Source organism: Trachurus trachurus (assembly GCF_905171665.1).
Source record: "Trachurus trachurus genome assembly, chromosome: 20".
In the NCBI taxonomy this organism is placed as follows: Eukaryota; Metazoa; Chordata; class Actinopteri; order Carangiformes; family Carangidae; genus Trachurus; species Trachurus trachurus.
The window spans coordinates 15,246,099-15,262,740 of record NC_139911.1 but is presented as its reverse complement, the minus strand read 5'-3'; the positions used below and the strand labels follow the sequence as shown (position 1 = coordinate 15,262,740).

Below are 16,642 nucleotides of genomic sequence, written 5' to 3'. Positions count from 1 at the left end.
TGAAATTGACAAGATTGCATATTATATTTAGGAGGGAGGGGGGAGTGGGCGGAGTCTCATCTGGGGTATTTGTACAATAAAAAAATGTGATTTTACACCTTTTTCCCCCTCTTCTTGTTACAAATCAAATGCGTTGATATGTTCCTTTAAGTGTTTGGCACTTCAGTGTTTAAACCAATGACTGAAGGAGGTGGGTGGGATCAACGTGCACAAGTCACCTGAGGGGAAACTGTGTAAACCAGGGTCTGAATCACAACACAAACTGGATCTCGGTGTGAAAATGTTGCCCAGGATCGTCAGTGTGTCAGTCAAGGATGTGAGGTTTCAGACGTCTCTGGAGCAGCACGGCTCAGACGCCATGGTGAGAGACTTTCTGCAGCTGCAGACACACGTAGTAGTAGGACGCCACTGTTGCTTGACTGACTGTAACTTTACACACCGCAGCACACTGACCCGGACTACTCAGTCGCTTATGTGGTCATCGACACGGACAGCGGCCTGAGAGGCTTCGGCCTCACGTTTACTTTAGGAAAAGGCACCGACATCGGTAAGAGTCACGCAAAAACACGAAGCACTTCCGAGACTCTCAAGTTCAACCCGTTCAACCACACGGCCACTTCTACATGTGATGCTGAGTTCAAGTGCTCCCAATAAGCTCCGACTTTCGAGTCTCAGGAGCGTGAATGCAACTTTTTGTAAATTATTCCAAAGCGTTAACAAAATGATTCAAATGATACACATATGGGCTGTATCTGCTAATTGCATTATATTTTATTGATAAATCAGTCTTTTAGAGAGGCTAAAGATCATCTGCATAAATGACTGTCACTCAAAAATGCAATAAAAAAATCACAAATATAATATTAAAAAAGCCATAACGACAATATATTACCTATTAATAAAATAAAATAAAAAATGCAAGTAACTGAGGGGTTGTCATGTAGGTAACGGTACCTGAAGCTTACGCCCCTTACCTCGCCTGTGCCATTGCCTCGCCTGCAGAGCTGAACCCCGTGCTGCCACCTTGTGGTGGTGCTGTGTGTGTAGTGATGTTGGGCTGATCTGTGGCCTGTGTCACCCTGCAGTGGTGCGAGCTGTGGAGGCCTTGTCAGCACTGGTTGTTGGAAAATCCTTGCAGGAGATTGTGAGCGACTTCCGTGGTTTCTACCGCCTCCTGACCAGTGATGGGCAGATGAGATGGGTAAGAACAGGCACACGGTGACACACGTCACAACAACTGATACAGGGAACACTGAGCCATTCAACCTCATGACCTATTTGTATTTTCCAATGTAGAGAGTGATTCACATCATCTTATTTTATCATGTGTTTGAAGACATCAGTAGCTTCTGTCTCCTCATCCAGAATAATATTATACTTCCCTGTATCAGAAGATAAGGGCCAGAGCCACATGAAGCCCTTTTGGTTACTGGTTGCATTCTCTGCCATCATAACTTTATGTACTTGCTGGGACCTGTAGTTCCTCTTTGGTCAAGACAATATTTTTCAGCTCGTTTGAATGGGTTTTCATCCTTGGGTTGTTTCAAGAACATGATACTTCATATGCAAGAAAAAGCAGTTCAGACAGATAATAAAATGTGGAAAAGATCACAGAGTTCTGGTTAACTGATTGATTGTGTTGGCTGAATCAGACGACATCTTAAAACTCTGTCCCTGAAATCCTTTGAAACACTTTGAACGCTTAAAATCAACTTCTTTAGGACTTCATGTGGGTTTTTGTTTTTTTTTAACTTTAAGTACACTCCACTTTTTTCTAAATTTGTCTTGTCTTGTCTGAAACAGCTGGGACCAGAGAAAGGAGTGATCCACCTGGCTACCGCTGCAGTTCTAAATGCAGTGTGGGACCTGTGGGCGAGGGCCGAGGGCAAGGTGCGGCCATCAGATGAGGCATTATTAGGGGGAAAAACACACACATATATATATATACACTCACAGTGTCCAGAACACATACACATTATGACTCACAGCCTGTTGTCATCATCTTTCCACAGCCTCTGTGGAAGCTGCTTGTTGACATGGTGAGTCACAGAAAAGATTTGATATTGAAGGTTTATGTCCAGGATGTGATCACAAGGGGAAATACTGTGTTCCCTGTGTCAATTCAGGATCCTAAAGAGATCGTCTCATGCATTGACTTCCGATACATCACTGATGCGCTCACAGAGAAGGAAGCTCTAGGTGAGATGGGTATGAAGGAAACCCTGCATCCTAAAGAGAGTGGTCAAAGCAACAGACTCAATCATCTCTTCTCTTTTTAATTCAGACATACTTGTGAAGGCACAGCAAGGCAAGAAACAGAGAGGTGAGCACCCGAAGAATAATCATAAATTTCATGGTTTAATGGGCTTTAGTGGAATCCAAATGACCTCTTTATAAACTAACAGGGGTGCTATTATCCTGAATAATAGGCCTTTACTCTCCACAATTGCTCCATTAAAAGACACTTGTCCTTAAGTGTTCTTACCTGTGTGGACTTTTTCTTTCGCCTGCCAGAGGATCAGATGCTGAAAGAGGGTTATCCTGCGTACACCACCTCCTGCGCCTGGCTCGGATACCCGGACCAGCAGCTCAAACAGGTCTGTGCGCCATAAAATACATGAAGCGTCTTGACGTCTGTAATGAAAGGGCTTTTAATGATAAGCTGTGTTTCTCTGCAGCTCTGCGAAGATGCACTTAAAAGCGGCTGGACCAAGTTTAAGGTGAAAGTCGGCGCCGACCTAGAGGACGACGTACGCAGGTGTCGACTCATCAGGCAAATGATTGGACCGAATAACACGCTGGTATGTTTGTCTTCGTCGAGAACGTTGTCGTTATTCATGGAAGTGACAAACTCAAGTGTTTATGTGCGTGTCAGATGATCGATGCCAACCAGAGATGGGACGTAGCCGAGGCGATCAGCTGGGTGTCCAGGCTCTCAGAGTTCAAACCTCTGTGGATCGAGGAGCCGACGTCTCCAGACGACATCCTGGGTCACGCTGCCATCTCCAAGGTGAAGCAGGAGTTGGGTTTCTCAAGGTCTTATATATCATAAGACATGGACAGAGTAGAAGATTAATAGGTTCCTGGGCACAGACATGTTAAAGGTTCCCAGATACCTTCATATCTGTCCCCTGTAGGCCTACTACTCAATCCGTCCATGGTTGAAGACTGATACGAGGTGTTTTGACTTTGTTGCTGCAGGCTTTGGCTCCACTCGGGATTGGAGTGGCAACAGGAGAGCAGGTCAGAGCCCACATTTGTTCTTGGCTGCATACTGTTTGTCTTGTTTTATTAAACAGTGTCATTAAACGTCTGCCTGGCTGACTGTCCCCTCTCCAGTGTGCCAACAGGGTGATGTTTAAGCAGTTCCTCCAGGCCTCTGCGCTGCAGTTTGTTCAGATAGACAGCTGTCGGCTGGGCAGCGTCAATGAGAATTTGGCTGTGCTGCTGATGGCCCACAAGTTCCAGGGTAAGAGTTAAAACAGGAAAACAATCTCAGTCACATATGGAGTTTACTTATGGTGCATTAGAAGCAGCTAAAGGCACTAAAAGGTTGTTTCAGAAGTCAAAAATACTTAATACATTATTACTATTAGCAAAATTATGAAAAATGGTGTGTAAAAAGAAATATTGTGTTTAGCTTTACACTTTCTCTTAATCCCAATAGTTATGAGTCTGTCTTTTACCTCTAAAATAAAATATTTAAACTAATTTGAATAATATTTATTTTCAAGAATTATTCCAGTTTTGTTTAAGCAAGTTTATTTGTGAAAAACATTTTTTCATTTCCAATACCAATTACTCCAAAAAAATGAAAATATCAAACAGATAAAAGGTTTAACAGGAACAAATACCAAAAAAATAGAAACATATTTACAAAGTTAAAAGGTTTATACTCTAATAAATAAAATGTGTGGCCAACATGTGCACATGCTACCTTGTCTTTCTCCTCAGTGCCGGTGTGTCCTCACGCTGGAGGAGTTGGTCTCTGTGAGCTCGTCCAGCACCTGATCTTGTTTGACTACATCTGTGTGTCTGCCAGTCTAAGCAACCGGTAGGAGTGAGATGAATATTAATGTGCAGTCGGAGCTCTTAACACCCAGAGAGTAAAAAACATTAACACCAACATCACAACTCCCTCTCCAGGATGTGCGAGTACGTGGACCACCTCCACCAACACTTCACAAGTCCTGTGGTGATTCGAGACGCCCACTACATGCCCCCAAAGGTACAACAGACTGTAGGCACAAGCTAGAAATTACTAACACAAAGTTCATTTATGTCCCTCTGAAATAAAAACTCTGTGCTTTATATTATTCACACTCACTGCTTCAAACAGCTTCTATACACTACTGTTACAGGATCCAGGCTACTCCTGTGAGATGGTGGAGTCATCGGTGCAAAGACACCAGTACCCTGAAGGAGAAGCATGGAAGCTGCACATGACCAAATGAAGATGAAAAGTGTCTCGGAAAGCATTAAAAATTTACATTTACATTTAACTAATTAAATTTCTGAGTACAAATGGAATTTTATTTACAAAAATAGATTTGCATAAAAAATAAGCTAAAAAATCTCCCAAAACTTAAACTATCTCAGAAGTTGATAAACCTATGTCATGAAAATACTTAAAGGTTAGTCGTACCCCCAAAAATAACTTTCTGTGATTTAGGTACTTTTAAATGGATATCTGATCCTGGTAATAAGTGAGAATGAAGCAGAGATAGTAAAAATACATAAGAGCACTTTGTTTTCCCTGTAACCGGACCCATATTCATTACTTAAGTCCCTTGACACCCGAGTTGTTACACGGCCATCTGCATCTTGATGTGAGGATGGGGGTTGTAGTCACAAATCTCAAAGTCCTCTGCACGGAAATCGTCGATACTCTCCACCTTTCTCAGGATCTTGAGCTTGGGGAAGGGGCGGATCTCCCTCTGGAGCTGGGAATTGAAACAGATCAGCTGGTGTAAGTTGAAAATCCAGTAGAGAACAGAGAGGCATCAAAAACTGATTTCACTAACCCACCTGCACTTTGAGCGGTTCGGTGTGGTTGATGTAAACGTGAGCGTCGCCCAGGCTGTGGACAAAGTCACCAGGCTGAAGGGACAGCGTAGAAAACACATGTCAGCTGAGGGGACAGGGGACAGGGGACCACCACCACCAGGATGATCTGTGAGCACCAATGTGAGTCCACTGCTCTTACCTTGAGTCCTGTGATGTGAGCGATCATGTAGGTAAGGAGCGCATAGCTGGCGATATTGAAAGGCACCCCCAGACCCATATCGCCTGAACGCTGGTACAGCTGACAGGACAGCTCGCCGTCGCACACGTAGAACTGGCAGAGCGCGTGGCACGGGGGCAGAGCCATGTGGGGCAGGTCTGAAAACACATGAGCGGGCAGAGGTTTGAATTTTACTCATCACACTTCAACAACATGAAAATTAAAAAAATTCCTGTCCCAGATGATTAAAGTGGAGTTTATCTGCTGCACCTTTGACGTTCCAGGCGCACATGATCATGCGTCTGTCCTCTGGATTCTTCTTGATGGTGTCGATGACTTTCTGCAGCTGGTCAACACCTTGTCCTGTGTAATCTGTTGAAAGGAGGAATCAGTGACAAGGATCAATACAGATCTGAAGCCCAGTGATCTGAGAAGCTGCTGCTGTGCAAGCTGTAAAGCATACATGAGCTCTTTGAAGGAACATATTTATCAAAATTAGATATCTGTAGCTGATTGTTTGAGGCAAGATTGATCATTTTATGTGATTTTTTGCCAAAATGATGTCGATAATTGATTCACCATTTTAGGCACATGTCAAGACAAAACTTAGAAACATTTTTTACCCAACTGTATGATTTTACATTTTGAACTATTATGTAATGGGATTATAAAAGACATCTCTATCTTTAAGAATAACGCCCCTAAGACAGAGACGTATTGTGAACAAGAATTTTGAGTTGATACTATACTATCTTACCACCCAAAACCTTGAGAGACTTTGTGACTGACGTTGATGTACTGTACCTGCATGCATGTTTGTGTATTCTGCACCAAAGTGTCTCCACTGGAAACCATACACAGGTCCCAGGTCGCCCTCCTCTCTGTCTGTGAAACCAAGTTTGTCCAAGAACTGCCGGGACCCGTTGGCATCCCAAATCTTCACCCCCTTCTCCGAGAGCTCTTTGGCATTTGTTGATCCCTGTAACACACATGAAAAAATAAATATATATATTTTGAATGAATTCACCCTTGAAAGTTATTATTTTATTATCATCATCATCATCATCATCATCATCATCATCATCATCAGCATCATCATCCTCACCTTGATAAACCACAGCAACTCTTCAAGGATCCCTTTCCAAAACACTTTCTTGGTTGTCAGCAAGGGGAACTGATCTACAAAAAAAGAAAACACAAATAGGTTATTTGACAGTAACACATTATATGATATTTGACAAGACTAGTTCAAAACCACCTATGGTCATATTCTGATTTTATAACTGCAATACCATCTGACAAAATCCCCAAACACATAAATGAAAGACTGAGGTGTGATTTCAGCTGTATGAATTATAAACTCACAAAGAGAAAGTTGGGGGAGACGGACTGTATTTCTCTGGCTTTATTTCAACCATCGTGCAAGAGATACATGGAAGGGAAAACAGATTAAGTTCATATCATATCTCTATTTTAACCTATTTTAATGTAAACAATATTTAAAAAAGCCCATGAATGTGTGAACAAGATAAAGCACAGGAGAAGATCCAGTTACAAAATGAACTTGTTAGTGCCATAAATACACAAAAGCAAACTGTGCCAAGTCAAACGTGACGTCAGCCGAACCGACTGCAGGGCAGACCACTGATTGGCCAGAGTGTCGTCACAGTTCAGAGTTACGCGCCAACTCAAAGAAAACCCGCTAATTTTAAGAAACACACCGGCAACAGCAGCGCCCACTGATTTGTACTGCAACTGTTTTTATCCTTTTATACGGCTCACTGTGCCACCACACTTAGTTACTTAACTTTACTAGTTACTTTTGAGATTTTACACACAGAGCATGACCGTAAAAAGTGCACTGTTAATACTATAACTGTATGACATTCTTTCTGACTAATTATAAGTTAATAGGTAACTTATGTTTTGCAGGTACGGATGCTTTTCCTTTTTTGAGTTTTGAATCCAGGGCTTTTACTTATATTGCATAGTTAGCAGAAGTCTTTGTCACGACAGGAGCAGTACTCGCAGTAGTAACAGTTGTATATATTGAACAAAAAACACCAAAACACTCGGAGTAAACTCCAAATCCAGACTGACCTCTCAGACTGTATCTGGCCTGAGTACCAAACACAGAGATGACACCTGTCCCGGTCCGGTCCCCCTTCTTGTGTCCGTGTTGTAAGATGTACTCGATCTGGTCCAGGTATCCGCGTTCATCACAGAAACCACAGAAACTCCTCTTCTCTGCAGCCGGGCCCACTTCTGTCTGCTTCTTGTCTTCCCCCTGTGCGTATATTTCCCCGGTGTGTATCTCTGAGGTGGCAGGCATGGTGAGGACAGGACTGCTGCTGCACAAGACTGCTGCACAATGCCGGTACGCGCTCCAAAATCTGAATTTACCCGCCACTAAGTGCAAAGCCCCGCCCATTTCCTTCTTCTTTGTAACGTTACCGCCCCCCTCTGCTCTGGAGTGTGGACCTATGGTGTGGACCAGATAATAGACCCACAACAGTTACTGGTACCTACACAACTCCTAACCTACCTATATCGTAAAAAACAAACAAAACAAAAGAAAACAGTGTCCCTTAAGAAGTTCACTACTACCCTGACTGCGCCGTAGAGTATCTTTGCTCAGTTTTGGGCTTGAATTACGATTCGAACCGGAAGTGACGTTTGTTTACATGCTAACAGCTGTATGTATGCTATGTGCTAATCCACTTTCTTCGAGCGTGAGAGACATGAAACATGTGGGAACACCACCACCTGTTGCAGTTCAAACGAGACAATATCATAATACCACCGCCTACTAAAATTGAGGGGTGGGAGGACGACCTTCAAAAGTGGCCGAAGATAACCATAGATTCGCTACTTTCTTTACTCTTTCTTTTGCTTCGGACGGTGAGGCGATGAACAATCTTGAAAAGCTCGGAGGGCGTATCAGTATTTACACAGTTATAAGGTCTGTCGCGTTTTGTTAACAGAGGGTGGATACAATCTTATTTACCTTAAAGCATCACTGAGCCTGGGTTTTGCTTTAAACGTCAGGTGATATACAAACAGCAGCGTGTTTCATCTATGGCAGGTCAAGGCAGATCTTGCAGCCACGTTGCTGCCATACTTTGGAAGATACATTTTGATCGTTCTGGTTGTTTTGAAGATCATTTTCAGTGTCTCCCTTACAGTGTATCGGTATGTAGGAGGGCGAGGAAGAATAAAAACTTTCTTCCTCTTTCTTCTTCTGTTGAGTTTGATTGGCGGCTGGCATCCAGGTTACAGGTGCATTGCCCCACCTACCGGACTGGAGTGTGGTAGCCTACAAGATATTAGCAGATTTATGACCTACTGTACATCATCATTACCCTCAGCCTTTGCATGAGCAGGAACCCACAGAAAACAGACTGTCATCCCCCTTGTTTTCCTATAACAGTTGATTCTAATCTATTCTAATCTACATCCATGAACTTCACACACAGTGACTTAATTATGCAGAACACATACAGTAGCTACAACTGGGTTAATATGAATAAAAAATAAGCACAGATAAAATATATTTTTTATTTTCTTCTGCTCTGCTGCAGCCCCCATTTGACAGACCAAGACTAGTGACCATGGCTTTTTGTTACTGTCTGGAAACAAATATGCAGCCTTTGGTAGGGTTTGTCCAAGGAATATTTTCAGATTAACATGTCAAGATTGTTCAGTCAGAAAACATGTCATTGCAAAAGGTGCTCAAATGAATTCATATATGTTTTATTTATACAAATAAATGCTAATATTCAACTGAAAACTCTACATATGGAAAATGGAGCCATTAGATGTTTAGATTACACGATGTGCCTCATTAGGATGACAAAACAGAATCAACCAAGCAGATTGTACACTGTTTTATTGAAACATTTTAAATCCTAAGAAATAACTTAACAAGAATAAAAGAATATAAGCTGTGCATGAAAATGTTCAAAATGTCTATAAAGTGCGTTTTCAAGTTTTACAGATGTCAACTTAATTGTTCAAGAAACTTAGTGCTGCTGGACAGCATGTTCAGCATCTGAGGACACTCTGGATGCTGAATCACAGTTTTACTTCATTCCTGAGTATAAAATAACCAACAAAACATATTTTAAAGAAAAATATAACCACAATTTAAACTGATAGAGGTGTGCAAGAAAGTCTTAAATATCCACATGACTATGTGTCATCATCATTCTTATAATCTCTTTTGCATTGTGTCTCTCTTTGAATAAGGTTTCATTTGAAATAATGCACAGGGATCTGTCGTGGTGTGAAGACGACATTGCATTTTGCTCATATTCAGGTTGGAGCTCTGCCAGGTGACACTTAGTTTTACTGAGCCACAGTACTGCTTGGATCGATACCTCTAATCTGTCGTTTATGTAGTGTAAGAGCTTCCTGAGCAACATACTGGATGAAGGCGGGGTCGTCCACCTCTATGTCTGCTGGGACCAGCACAGTGAATGGGGCAGAGTCCAGTATGGTTACAACCACACTACTCTCTGGTTTAGGCATGATATTCTTCACCTGTTCCTGTGGAATCACCTGAAAAATTAGACAATGTGACAAATGAGATGTAAGATGTTTGTTTTGCTTTGTTTTAGTTATTATTAACAGTATTTATTAACTATTTTTTATGCTCCTTTATAATCTTCTTTTCTTGACCTTGAATGCAACATTCAACCAAATGGTTTGGCATTTTAAATGTCATTGTACTTGTGACAATGACAATAAAGGATATTCTGTATGTATATTAATTATAAAACTGGAGATTTTCAAATCTATCAGTCAGATATCTACTTGAATCAACTTTCTAGACAAACCTCCAAACACTAATAAACTACATGTAAAACCTACCAAACAATTTCATGCCACTCAAATTGTTGCATACATTTTCATAGTCGATAAATCCAGGTAAACATTTAATAAACATGATAGGATTTGGGTTTTGTTTGTCATGTAATATAATGTAATTTCATGGATCAAGTCTTTTATCTGACAAAATTCGAGGACTGGGATTATTTTAAGATGTCTTTGCCAAAGATCAAAGACTGTATAAATGAATAAATTGAAATGATGCAGGTAGGATCAGCGATATAATCCAAATAAGACATTATCACACAGTGACAAACCTACCGTGATCACGCTGAAGACGTTGTGTGGACCAGCTGTGTTGTTGTCGGTCAGCTGGCTGATCCAGCCGTACTTGTCATCCATGCTACTGAGCCACCTCTGTGTGTCCGTCGTGTGTCTCTGGACCATCTGCAGCCGGTCGTCGTACTGCTGACGGGAGGCGTTGAGCAGCATGTGCATCTCCTCCATCTCAGAGTGCAACTGCTGGACGTTGGGACACTCTGTAACAGCACAAGCAGAGATAAATCCAGATGTGCATTCACATCAGTTAAGACCTTCATTTCATTTTCTCAACCACATTCGGTCTTCACAGATCATTGTATCGGTGGACTACTGAGTAATTGCATTGCCATCAGTTACGTTGGTGACATATTCCATCAATTATACATTTTGAAATTACTTATACATTAGTTGATTAGGAGAAATGAATCACAATTCTGATCAACAATCAACAGTTATTCACTTATTTATTGCTCAAAATGTAATTCCAATTCATAAAACACAGGTTTTTCCACTTGTGTTTTTAATTATTAGGTTTTGACTGTTGGTCAGACAAAACCAGCAACCTGAGGACATCACATGTGGGCCGAAATACAACCTCATCATAAGACTTGAAATTTAGTTTTGAATAATCCCTTTAATAAAAAGTTTATTATTCAGGCCAGAGTTGGATTGGAGGTCCAGATTGAAACATTTATATTCTGTACTGTATGTGCAAATGCAACCATGTGGTGTGATGAGGTAGACAGGTCAAAAACCAAACCTCCTTTAAAAAATACACACGCATGCCAGTGATTTACCTTTTATCAGATAATCCTTGCATGTCTCACACAAGTCTTGGAGCTGCCAGCACTCTGACGCTTGTCTGCGGAGGCGTCTGCACATGTATCTGCTGTGAGATTGTCCCAAAGCAGAGAGTGACCCCGGATCTTTGGAGATACACGTGCAAGAGCAAATTGTTAGAAAAGCTATACTGTTATTTCATTCATGGGCGTGAAGGCAAAGGTGAATACAAAAGTAGTGATTTAAATAACATCAGAAACCTCTGCTTGATTGCTGAAGGTACTCCTCAGCTTCTTGTATCTCCTCAAACACATCGGTCACCGTGGAGCTGAATTCTTCCAGCACGTTCCTCCCCAAATCATAAACTGAATCGAGGATGTGATCCAGACCTGCGGCCGTGAAGAAGTCTGCAGTCGGACCGTCCTGGATGCCTGACAGCGCACTGGGCCGGAGCTCCGCGGTGAAGGCGGCAAAAAAGGAATGGCCGAACCTCTGCTGCATCTTCTTGACTAGAGTGATGCTCTGGTTGTACAGGAGGCTCATGTTTGACAGCAGCTGGCCGAACGAACCCTCTGCCTGCAGTATCTCCTGTTCAGCTTTACCCTCGTTCTGAGCTGGGCTGGTCTGAGCTGTGCTCTCTTCGTTTTGGTTGTAAACATGCTCAGTGGCTTCCAACTGGGCAGCCATTTTTCTGAAAAACTCCTCCACCTGCAGAAAGAGGATGGGATGAATATACGGTAGGTACGGAAAGTATTCAGACCCCCTTCAATTTTTCACTATTTGTTATGTTGCAGCTTTATGTTAAAATCCATAAAATTAATTATTTCCCTCATCAATCTACACTCAGCACCCTATTGTGATATCAAAACCCAGACTTATAGAATTTTTGCAAATAAATTATAAAAGAAAAACTGAAATACCACATGAACATAAGTATTCAGACCCTTTGCTCTTTCTTTCATTCATCTTTGAGATGGCTCTACACCTTCATTTGAGTCCAGCTGTGCTGATGTGATATTTCAGTTTTTCTTTTTTAATTGATTTGCAAAGAAATTCTACAATTCTGGGTTTGTGCTGTCATTATGGGGTGCTGAGTGTAGATTGATGAGGGAAAAAAAAGAATTTTATTGATTTTAACATAAAGCTGCCAACTGAAGGGGGGTTGAATACTTTCCATAACCACAAGGCTATTACTCCCACATATTTGGGGTCAGTCACACTTTTGGACTCGTTACATGGTTGTAAATGGAATAAGCTGAAATCAAACCTTAAAAGAGAAAGACGCGAAGCCTCGGCGACACGCGGAGGTGAAGAAGGCCTTGCAAGTATCTTCAAGACAGGGTCGACACTCCTCAAAGGACGATTTGGTCAAATCTTGACACTGCAGTTCTGCCTCCTCAAGTTTCTGCTCCGTTTCCCGCACCAGCTGCATCGCCCCCTGATGGAAACAGACACAGAAAGTTGAGCCGCAGATACACTGACTCTTAATAAGTCAGAGTGGATTAGATGTGGGTTTTTTGGGGGTGGGGATGTGGGGGTATTCTGAAATTACTTAGAAAACAGATTCATCCACAGACAGTTCATTTATCATGACTGTTGTAAAACTACACCCTCGACTCCTCAAACCCTCCCCAGGCCTCACTCCCACATTCATTCTTCACTGTCTGCTTTGAGGTTTCACCATAAGGCTTTATGCGGCTTTGCCTTTATGAGGCAGAAAATATGTGGTGGGTTTTTTGGACTCACAAATTCACAAAGACTGGCATGTAACTGCTGAGCTACACTGCTCATGTTCTGCGAAAAATTATTGTAGCCTACTAAAACACAGAATGTAAGCATTTCTTATTTGGCTTGTTAATGCCAGTCACACCAACAGGTTTTACCTTCTTCTTGTCACTGCTGTGTCTCAGGCCATCCATCAAGTGTCTGTGCTTCTCCTCTTTCTTCTCCATCATTTCCTTCACCTGCTTCACGCCCAGTAAAGCCCGCTTGATTTCCCCGTCCACATACTGCTCTCCTGCTGCAGACAGCTCTGCACGCACAAGTGAAACATGATGTGGTTAATTTCTGTAGCACTTAATGCAGATAATAGTCAGAATGAGTGCAGCACTGAAGGCCTCACTTTGCAGCGTGTCCTCGCTGAGTGGAGACGGGTCAGTGGCGCACAGCACCACCTGAGAGAGCGCCAGGCAGAGAAATTGAACAAGCAGCCTCCTCATCCTGTTTTCAGCTCTGTGGAAAATACAGGAAATACTCATTATTCTGCTATAGAGCATTATAATGCACCCGATCTTGATACAAATGATACAAATTAAATAAAAACACTTTCCACAAGGGGGAGCCATTACACAAGCAGTTCAAGTTAGATGCCATCTATAAATAACTACAGTAACAAGGACAATTAATGAATCTAGTGCACACAACATCAGCCTCAATCCCAATTAACATGATTACCAAAAGGACTTCCTCTTTAACTAAAGCTACAACAGTCAACTAACGTTTCTAGGTATTCACTATCACATTACATAACAAGGATAATGGCTGTAATACTGTACAACTGAATTACTCTTTATAATTAATAAATACAATAAATGACAGTCGTGCACATTCACCAAGGATAATTACATCCTGGACATTAAGAAACTGGAGGCAGCTGTTTTATGTACTATATTTCTCATGTGTGTGTATGTGTGTGTGTACATATCAAAAAAGACTAATGATAGTGGTGAGGTTGTACAACAATGCAATTTTGCCATATGTTTGTTATGCATGTTGCCTATGTATGTAAATGCAATATGTCTTACAGAAACTTCCACAAGCAATAGGCTTTATGCACAGCTCCACTACTTCCTGAACTTAAACAAGCTCTTTTATTTCCTGTCTTACATTATTGGACAAACTGATTAATCCAGGTGTGTCTGACTCAGTACCTCAGTGGTCACAACAATGGTCAGACACCAATGTCCAATAATGTAAGACAGGAAATAAATGAGCTTGTTTAAGTTCAGGAAGTAGTGGAGCTGTGCATAAAGCCTATATACACACACCTAAACACTGGATTGTCATGATGCATGCAAAATAGAAAACAATAAAAGATGCATTTACCTTAGGAGCTATGACACATCAGCCTCCAGAAAATGAGAGCAGCAGGAGTGAGGAGTGAGGAGTGAGAGACAGAGCCGGACACTTCCTTTAAGGATTGTTCTATTTTTATGGATCTACTCAGCAGCACAGATCCTATTAGTGTGTTTGCACTATTTATCTGTAATTAAGCCTTATGCGCGCAGCATAGTTACAAATCAGCTTAAGGCGGGCTGTAATGTACGGTAAACATAACATGCTCATTTGTTTTTCAGGTCCATCTCACTTCCTTGTCTCCAACACACTAGCTGCAGTCAGAGCCCTCCTCAGGTAAAAACTTTCTGCTGTAATCTCCATCAGACTGGCAGTGAGCCCGGGCCTCCTGCAGAGGCCTCGCACACACTGGCATGGTCTCAGTCATGGGCTAAGCTCTGCATGGCAGGAGCACGAGGAAAGCAGGCACATGTGCATACTGTACTAACCCTTAAGAGGAAATCTGTTTTCTGTTTCATATGTAGCTACAAATCATTTATTTTCTCACGACTAAACCTGACAGTGGATTCTGGTCTTTTCTGTATGATATGATTTCCAGTGGCAGACACATAAAGTTTAGATATAGAGTATAGTCATTTTCATACTCATCAAAGCACTTAATGACCCTCTTGATAGCCTGCAGGGAAAGATCTGCATTTTTATTTCACTCATAAACATATTCCTGTCCTATTTCTCACCTCATATATCATATGAATGTCTTAGCCCATAAACACAGAGAAACAGTTGGAAGTTGATGCATTCATCTCCATATAAGTTAAATATCTTGCATTTTAACTGTCCATAATCAATATTTTTATATCAACAATGAATCATGTGACTTGCGATGTAAAAAGAAAAACATGTGGTGAATCTCCTCACCTCCACAGTGTTTTAGTGTCTTTCAGCTCATTGCTTTTTCAACCCATAAACTGATAAAGATGCACCGCATTATTTGCTGGCTGTGTATTACAATAGCTGATCAATGAGATAACTTATTGCAGCTTTAAATAAAGTCATTCTTATGAAACATATGCAGGATTGTAGTTAGTTAGCACTATATGATCACAAATCTTACTAATATATCAGTAAAATAAACTTCAGTCTTGCTTGCAAGTAGCTAACATCATCTAAAACATCATACTTCCAGTCTCTCTGGCCTCCACCAGCAACGCTCTCACTCTGTATATAAGATGATCTGCTCCATTGTTCTTATCATGATATCTGAACATGGCAGCAGCGTGGTAAATGTGGAATTCCTGTGTGCTTTCTCAGTCCTCCTGTTAAGCCGAGCCCACTGCTGAAAGCCTTGACCCAGCAAATGAGGTCCCAACCTCTGAATGAGGACCAGCAGGAGCCTGGATGTAAGATACCTGACCCTCAGCTGCTTTTTATCAGCTCGCCATGATCCCGATCTGAGCCCTAATACCAGCCCGCTGCTACAATTATAGCCAACAGTAAAATAACAGTTTTGAAGCTTTTACAAAAACAAGTAATTAGTCACTTTATCATCTCAGGCTGCGCTGGAATCTAATATGTGGTGGACTGGGTCAGACTAGAGCTATTAGCACGGAACCCCAGTTCGGAGGCTCTGTTATTCAAAGAAAGAAGAAAAATAGACTTGGGTTTGATGACTTAGTTGTGTGTTGTTGTTTTTAAATCTCTGAGGATTTTAGAAATGAGTCAGACAGTTGGTGGAAACCGTATCTTTTCCTGTAAATCAATTGGTTTTGAGATGAGCTTGTGTGAAATGATTAGCATCAGGGCCTTATCATGTAACCCAGTGACACTAACCTGTAGGCCTACTGTGAAGACATGACGCGGGGGTCTGTCTAATTTCTTTGATGTTCCTCATTAGTGTGGGAGGATGCAGCTGTTTTCGGCCTTTGATCAGTCATCTGTATCTGCAGGGCCGCAGAGATTATGGACACAGGAACTGTTGGAATTAACGCTGCACCTGGAGGAGTTGGAGGGGAAAAAAGCTGCTGGTTAAAGTCCAATTTTGACAGATTGTGCAGCTCTATTAGGACCATTTAAAGGAAAAATCACCTGTTAAGGCAACTGTAAACAAAGTTATATATATTCCCATAAATCATCTTCAGGGGGCATGCTATTTATAAAACCCATCTTGTTTCCTTTATCAAACATAGATTGGAATTAGAAACAATACAGCAATAAAATGTAAATAAACTATCCATCTTATCGTGTCAATTATATTTTTAGTCTTAAATTTGTATTCTCTCACAAAGAAAAGGAAATATAGTAGGCTATACATGGCAATGAAGCACAATGCATTCATTTGTTTCCCCTTGTCTCATATCATGTGCCATTTTCCTGATTTTAGTGATGCAATGTGTCTAGAAATAATTGTTTTCA

General features: G+C 41.4%; 3 protein-coding genes across 3 annotated transcripts; 1 reads left to right on the top strand and 2 right to left on the bottom strand.

The window, feature by feature from the left end:
- Positions 1-215: 215 nt before the first annotated feature.
- enosf1 (enolase superfamily member 1) lies at positions 216-4,497 on the top strand. The gene is made up of 15 exons (XM_083995494.1): positions 216-361; positions 445-547; positions 1,086-1,201; positions 1,804-1,890; positions 2,013-2,039; positions 2,127-2,199; positions 2,285-2,323; positions 2,515-2,597; positions 2,679-2,801; positions 2,876-3,010; positions 3,202-3,243; positions 3,340-3,469; positions 3,955-4,054; positions 4,147-4,228; positions 4,362-4,497. The coding sequence occupies exons 1-15, from the start codon at positions 281-283 to the stop codon at positions 4,452-4,454; spliced, it is 1,314 nt and encodes a 437-aa protein (XP_083851620.1). The 5' UTR covers positions 216-280; the 3' UTR covers positions 4,455-4,497.
- A 271-nt stretch (positions 4,498-4,768) lies between these two features.
- tyms (thymidylate synthetase) lies at positions 4,769-8,447 on the bottom strand. Its single transcript, XM_083995495.1, has 7 exons — positions 7,325-8,447; positions 6,330-6,403; positions 6,029-6,203; positions 5,495-5,596; positions 5,207-5,382; positions 5,029-5,100; positions 4,769-4,943 (listed from the first exon to the last, which is right to left on the bottom strand). The coding sequence occupies exons 1-7, from the start codon at positions 7,653-7,655 to the stop codon at positions 4,806-4,808; spliced, it is 1,068 nt and encodes a 355-aa protein (XP_083851621.1). The 5' UTR covers positions 7,656-8,447; the 3' UTR covers positions 4,769-4,805.
- A 1,124-nt stretch (positions 8,448-9,571) lies between these two features.
- Positions 9,572-13,374, bottom strand: LOC311003515 (clusterin-like protein 1; the record flags this gene model as incomplete). The annotated part of the gene is made up of 7 exons (XM_083995283.1): positions 9,572-9,784; positions 10,376-10,593; positions 11,173-11,301; positions 11,416-11,863; positions 12,423-12,593; positions 13,039-13,187; positions 13,278-13,374. 7 exons carry the CDS (start codon positions 13,372-13,374, stop codon positions 9,572-9,574), a joined length of 1,425 nt encoding a protein of 474 aa, XP_083851409.1.
- Positions 13,375-16,642: the final 3,268 nt, after the last annotated feature.